Source organism: Populus euphratica, unplaced genomic scaffold (assembly GCF_000495115.2).
Source record: "Populus euphratica unplaced genomic scaffold, PopEup_1.0 scaffold823.1, whole genome shotgun sequence".
NCBI lineage: Eukaryota > Viridiplantae > Streptophyta > Magnoliopsida > Malpighiales > Salicaceae > Populus > Populus euphratica.
In genome coordinates, this window is record NW_011500681.1 from 1 (window position 1) to 7439 (window position 7439).

General features: G+C 32.5%; 1 protein-coding gene across 1 annotated transcript in view; it reads left to right on the top strand.

The window, feature by feature from the left end:
* The first annotated feature begins 3717 nt into the window (after nt 1-3717).
* The window catches only part of LOC105115965 (transmembrane 9 superfamily member 3-like), a 5037-nt gene continuing 1315 nt past the window's right edge, over nt 3718-7439 (top strand). Inside the window, exons 1-6 of the mRNA XM_011013074.1 lie at nt 3718-4164; nt 4976-5016; nt 5093-5678; nt 5777-5914; nt 6021-6177; nt 6946-7434. Of these exons, the coding sequence (XP_011011376.1) occupies nt 4013-4164; nt 4976-5016; nt 5093-5678; nt 5777-5914; nt 6021-6177; nt 6946-7434 (1563 nt within the window). The 5' untranslated portion in view covers nt 3718-4012. The remainder of the gene's footprint in view (nt 4165-4975; nt 5017-5092; nt 5679-5776; nt 5915-6020; nt 6178-6945; nt 7435-7439) is intronic.

The window sequence follows — 7439 nt, forward strand, 5'->3', positions numbered from 1 at the left end:
TAAAAGGCAACACAACTAAATAATCTGAGTCAACCTATATTAACCTATTAAACCGACAACTTATGTGACAAGATTTGGATAATTCATAGAAAAAAATTTATGAAGTCTCATTTTCAATAGAACTAATGTTGAAGGTTAAAATTCGTCAGATTGATACATAACTCAACAAAAAATAAATAAATAGAAAATTATAAAATCCAATTCCTAAAATAATCAAATTTTAAATGATAAAATTAAAAAGAAAAGCCTAAATAAAAAAAGAACAAGAAGATTAGATTGTTTGAAGATTAAATTGAATAAAAAGAAATAAACAAAAAAAGCTAAAACAAAAATGCAAAACACTATTCTAATTAATAATGTTTTGTTGATGTAACGATAATAATTTAGTTATATTTTCTAGTTTTTTGTTAACTAAAAAAGAGTTGGAATAAGTAATTCACAAATCCGTGTTGAAATAAAAAAGTAAATTATCGTGATTACAAAATAAGGGATGCATTAGGATTTTTAGAAAAGTTATTTATTTTCTTTTTTTCTATTTAGTTTATAATTTTATTTTTTCATAGTTAGTTTAAGAATTTTATTGGTTTAAGACTTTTATTATTTTTCCTTTATTTTTGAGTTTTATAGTTTTTTAGGTTAATTTTTGTATTTTATATAAGTTGTAAGTCTCTTGGAAAGGTAAATTATTTTAAAACAAATATTCAATAATAAGATTGCAAGTTAGGGTTTCTACATGATCCCTTCTTTTGAGAATTATATGTTTTTTTTTATGTTTATTATCTTTTTTGTATTGTTTCCTTCCATATCAATTGGTGTTGAAGTCCAATGATCCCGAAACTTATTTTCTTCTTTGTACTGGATTAACATGGATGAAAGAGATAATAGAAAGACATGCTTATATACTAGAGGATGGGGAGGTTCCTCTTAAGAAAAGAGATATTCAAAAACCGGTGATGGAAAACATGCAACAACAAGTTGAAGAATTGAAAGGAGGTGTGTTAGGATATGGTGATAGAAAACATGCAGAGACAGATTGCAAAATCAACTCATTTATTAGCAGGGGTGAAAAGCCTAAGAGATCATGAAGAAAATGATTATAGATCCATATCTAATTTTGAGAATCATTTTAAAGCTTTGAGCAAAGAAAACAACTTATTAATCTAGATAAGAATGATCATATCTCTCTTGTGAATTGGAATCAAACATCAAATTTTGATGAGAAAGTTGAAGGTGATGTTAAACGATGTGTACCAAATTTTTCTAAGGAGGACTTTAAAATTTGTTGTTATCTAATTTTTTATCTATGTTTTTGATAAATTTTTAAAAAAAAACAAAAATAGAAAAAAAACAATGAAAACCCTAAAAAAATGCATTTTTAATATATTTGCATTGTTTTTAGCATTTTCAACGTCATCTTAGAAGAATTTAAATTTTCAAAGATATTTTGAACACATTCAATTTTTAACGTGTTAATTTTTCAATCATTGATTTTCCTTGTTAAGTCGACGTTGATATTATTCACTTTCAAAAATATAGAAAAATAATAAAAATTAAAATTGATAAAAAATAAAATAGTTGAGGGACCAATATTTTTTTAGGACCAACCCACTTTGCCTATAAATAGAGGTCATAACAGACATAAAAGAGGGAGGAGAAAATTTTGGGAGGTAAAATAAAAAACCTAAATCCACAAAAAAAACTCCTAGAAACCTAGACTCTTTCTCCCTCTCAGCCACCGTTTCTTTAAACAAAAAACAAAACCCTAAATCCTTTTTTCTTTTTTGTTAGCGGCTCCCCTTTTCAAGCCAATAAAGGTTGCCGCTAATCTTCTCTTCTCAGCTCCCTGGCCAAAACACACACGAGAGCCTCCAGTTTTAGCCCTCAGACCTTTCCCTCTCTTAATGGTCTCTCCCCACTATCTGACACTCATCTCTAAAACCAGAGTCATTTCCCTCTTTCAACCAGCTTAGAGCTCCTCCCTTTCTCTTTGAGAGAATAAAATCCCCTCACTCTCTTATCTCTATCGTTAGGTCTCTCCTTCATTCAACCCCTAGCAGCGACCGAACAGCAGCAGTCAACAACCTATTCATCTCTTTCAACCAGCAAGCCTAACCATCGTTACTACCAATAAGAGCGAAGACCATTAACACATATTGGCCTTCGCCACCCACTGACACAGGAGATCAACCATAAAATGCCATTTCTCCTTTCCCCATCGACCATAGTAGCAACTCAGTGCCACCGTCAACTCCAGTATTGCCGAGGCCATCACTAACAATCCAAGCACGACAGAACCCATAGAACCCGTTAACCATAAGCCAGACACCTTGACCTCAGAGTCGGCTGCCAGAAATATTAAAGAAGGCGAAGCCAAGAGAAAAAAATAAATCTTTGTAAAGAAGCATATCTAAAAACATCCCACTGTCTCTAAGTTCTTCCTCAAGTAGGGTGCGTTAGGGGTGCTAACACCTTGCCTAGTTACAGTCAGTTCCTTACTCTTGAATCTCTAATAAAGACTAGTTCATTTATGTTTCCTAGTAACTGTCAATCAAATACTAGGGTGATGACTCTCAAAATAAGAAAACAAACAAAAAATCATTATTGAACGCCGTACGAGGACGTGAGACAAAAATGATTAGATTAAAGTTAATGTTATTGTATTTTTGATAAAAATTATGAGATATGTTTTCAAATCTTCTACTAACGCTACAAGTGGTCCCATTTTTATGGAAGCTAACCATGTTGATATGATGTTTTAAGCAAAAAGGTCAGGCATGTAAATGCTGTAAACTGTAAATTCTTGATTGAACATTTACAAGATCAAGATAAAAACAAATTAAACTCGAGGAGTAGTTCTTTTCAATATAGAAAGACTAATATAGAAGGATTTTGTTTTTATTTTTATTTTTTTCTTGGTTATTTTTCCATATTCAGTTTATAATATTAAATATTATGATTAATGATTTTAATTTTTGTAATTTTTTTATGATTTTTATTGCTTTTCTTTATTTTCAAGTTTTCTATTTTGTTGAGGTTATTTTTTGAGTTTATTTAAAAAATTGTAAATCTTTTAGAGGGGTAGATTATTAAAAAATAAATATCCAATAATAAAATTATTAATTAGGGTTTGTGTGCAATCCATTCTTTTGAATTTTTTGTGTTTTTATACTTATTATCTTTATTATATTATTTCTATATTTGTCAATAAGTTAAAGTTATAAACACAAATAAAATAAAAAAAAGATTTTTATGGGATGCTAAATACCAAATTATTTTGAAAAAAAGGTTGTTCGAAATCATTCATATTTTTTAAATCAAAATTTAAAAAAAAAATTCCCCTTTTTTATAAAATAAAATTTCTATAATTTTGACAAAGCTTGCTGGTTTTGCATTTTTTAAAAAAAATTAAAAATAAATAAATTATTTTTTTTGTTTGAAGATAAAACAAAAACAATAAATAACATTAAAATAATGTTTGATTATCGTTTTGAAATAGAAAATATAAAAATAAAAGTCATGTTTTAATAATATATAAATTTATTTCAAAATTATTCTAAAAATTACTTATTTTATGTCCTTGTTTTTATTTATGTAATAAAATATGTTTTTATCTCTTTATATATATTTATTCTATTCAAGGATATTAACATGATGAAACAAAAATAAAATCAAACAACATCTAATAATTTAAGAGTTAAAAACTTAAAACTGAAAATTCTCAAAACTTCTAGGATGGCGCATGGACTTCCAAAGCAAAACCTAGTTTATCGTGGTCATATATTTTTTTTTTTCATGGACGCATTTAAGAATAAAAATAATTCTTTTTTAACAACTCTCCTAATCTCTTTCTTGTTATTTGAGGAAGGCCTCATTTTTGACACGAAATAAAACCATTTTAGATTTGTTGGAGCCACAGCCTATGAAGTCTCCATCTTTATAAATCTCTCTCCTCTCTCTCTTTCGATAACTCTCTAACTCTCTCTTCTCTTTTTGTGAGTTACAGTGATAGAAAATGGAGAAGAAACTAGTGCCTTGTTTGGTTTCATTTGTTTTGATATTGTGCAGCGTGTCTCATGTTAGATCAGATGCATCTGATCATCGTTACAAAGTTGGAGATGATGTCCCTCTCTACGTTAACAAGGTTGGGCCTTTTCACAATCCCAGGTAATCCAATTCTCGATCTTTCTTGCTGTTTTGATTAGGTTAAGGTTATTGGTTTTGTGGGGTGTCTTCAAGTTTGTGACTTTTGATGATTTGGGACGTTGGGGTATGTGGGATATGGATTAGAAATGGAATTGTGTAGTTGGGTTTTGGAGAATTTGATTTTAGCATTATTGTGCCAGATTCTGTAGAACCCTTTTTTTTCTTTTTTGGTTTATGGATTGGTTTCTTCAATTGTTGTGGATCTGAGCTTATGGGAAGTGGATCTTATGATTTGGTTTCCTAAAAAGGAAGATCAAAGATTGGAACTTGGAGTTTAACATGAAAATGCTGTTGATGTCACTTAGTTGCTAATTAAGCTGGAAACTTAGCATAGCTTAATGGTTGTACAAGGAGCTGGTCTAGTTGATCCCTGGGGAGATAGTTTAGGAAATGCTTAATGGGATTTTGGAATGCAAGCTTTTGGATAGTAACATTTGCAAGTAAGTAGAGTCTGTTAGTTAAAGCCCAGAATAATGTCCAGTCACCAGGTGTTGATTTCTGTTTCTGGTTGTTTCTTGTGAGCTGGAAAAGTTCAAGTATTGGGTTTTCCTTTGTTATTGCTGTTTGAGATCTTTAATCAGTAGTTGGAACTCTTTTTCTGTAATCGTACATGAAATTATGCCGGAACTTAATTGATATTTACTATGGTCATATCTAGACTTTTGGTTGGTTGTCATATTGAGATTTTAACTGTTCAACTGTGAAAATTTTCTTTAGTATTTTTTTTATTCATAATTTTTTGATGTTGTTTCTTTCTTGTTCATTCTGTCAGTGAAACATACCGCTACTTTGATCTGCCTTTCTGCTCATCAGGTCTGCATCAATTCACATTGCTCCCACTATAAAGCTTTGTTTTATTGTGGAAGTTTGCTGATGATGTTTATTACAGGTCCCACAAAGGACAAGAAGGAAGCCCTTGGTGAAGTGTTGAATGGAGATCGTTTAGTCACTGCCCCATACAAACTCGACTTTTTAAATGACAAGGATTCTGAAGTTGCTTGCAAAAACACGCTGACAAAGGAACAAGTTGCTCAGTTCCGAGAAGCAGTTTCCAAGGACTACTACTTCCAAATGTATTATGATGACTTGCCCATTTGGGGTTTCTTAGGGAAAGTTGACAAGGAAGGCAAGAATGACCCTAGTGAATACAAATATTACCTGTTTAAGCATCTTCACTTTACCATCTTTTACAACAAGGATCGTGTCATTGAGATCTCTGCGCAATCTGATCTGAACAATGTTGTGGACCTTACTGAAGATAAAGAAGTCAATGTGGAGTTCATGTATTCAGTTAAATGGAAGGAAACAGATATAACATTTGAGAAAAGGATGGACAAGTATTCACAATCTTCTTCACTTCCTCATCACTTGGAAATTCATTGGTTCTCAATTATTAACTCGTGTGTGACAGTTCTCCTCTTGACTGGTTTTCTTGCCACAATTCTCATGCGAGTCCTGAAGAATGATTTTGTCAAGTGAGAAGAACATTTCAATGAATATGTTATTAAAACATGTCTGCTTATGTTGTTTAAACTGTCATTTTCTTATCTTTTGATCTTCCCATTTGTAATAGATATGCTCATGATGAGGAGTCAGCTGAAGACCAAGAAGAGACTGGGTGGAAGTACATCCATGGTGATGTATTTAGATATCCAAAGTATAAGTCTTTGCTTGCAGCAGCAGTTGGCTCTGGCACCCAGCTGTTTACCCTGTAAGTTCAACTTCAAAGCTGTGCTTTTGTTGGTTTTGTTTCAAATCCATTTTTTAAAATTATTCTGTTGATTTGCAGTTTGCTAACTTTTCGTACATATTGGCAGTACAATTTTCATTTTCGTGCTTGCTCTAGTTGGTGTTTTTTATCCTTACAATCGTGGAGCTCTATTTACTGCACTGGTTGTCATATATGCTTTGACAGCTGGGATTGCAGGCTACACTGCAGCCTCTTTCTTTTGCCAACTGGAAGGAAAAAATTGGGTAACTTCTTAAGAATTCCTTTTTCATTTTGCCTTTTGCACTTATCATTGTCATTTTTTGGTGTGTTCTAGACAATTGTTGTTACTGTGTGTCTAAGGATATTGTAGTTGGTATCAAATTTGGTAAATGGTATATAGGAATTCTCAGTGTTTCTTTGGAATGTGTTTTGCTTTAAGATAAATGCTTGGTGAAAATTGACTTTGTCAGAATCAATTTGGTTTTGCTATAAACACTTTGTGGAAATGGGCCAAAACATGGAAATGGGGATCAAAACTACCTTGTGTTTGGATAATGTTTTCCTCTCATATAATAGCTGAACTAATTGGGATGTGAAAGAGAAGCTTTTCAAGAGAAAACAGTGAAAGAAAACAATGTGCTTGAAAGTTGGTGTACTGCTTCCTGAAGGCTTGCGCTACACTTGAGAAGCTAACCTGAGAAGACGATAAATTAGAGCTTAACAGTTCACAGTTGCTTCTAATAAATTTACATACATTGAAACTAAGTAATTGTAGAATTGGATACGAGTGCGATTGACTATTTTGTGCTGGTTGTGGCTTTCTGAAAATTAGCATGGTTTGCATTCATTAGTATTATGATAGTGACGTTAATTGATCATTATTAGAATGATGTAATCACTTTTCAGCAGCATTGTTTGAATCCATGATGTCTCATGCTCTATCATTGCAGAACTTCTAGCTACACTCTAGAAACTACCATTCAACTTTGAGACATGCTAGGCTAAGAAGTTCTGAAATTCTGGTGTTGCAGGTCAGGAACCTGTTGCTAACTGGAGCCCTGTTTTGTGGTCCTCTGTTTCTCACCTTTTGCTTTCTTAATACCGTTGCAATTGCATATAGTGCCACTGCAGCATTGCCATTTGGAACAATAGTGGTGATATTTCTTATATGGGCTCTGGTAACAACACCATTGCTGGTACTGGGTGGGATTGCAGGGAAGAATAGCAAGGCTGAGTTTCAGGCTCCTGTCCGCACCACTAAATATCCCAGAGAGATTCCTCAGTTGCCTTGGTATCGGAAAACACTTCCTCAGATGGCCATGGCAGGATTCTTGCCTTTCAGTGCAATCTATATTGAACTTTACTACATATTTGCCAGTGTTTGGGGTCACAGGATCTACACCATATACAGCATCTTGTTCATTGTCTTCATCATTCTGTTGATTGTCACTGCTTTTATAACAGTGGCGTTGACATATTTCCAACTTGCTGCTGAAGACCATGAGTGGTGGTGGAGGTATGTTTT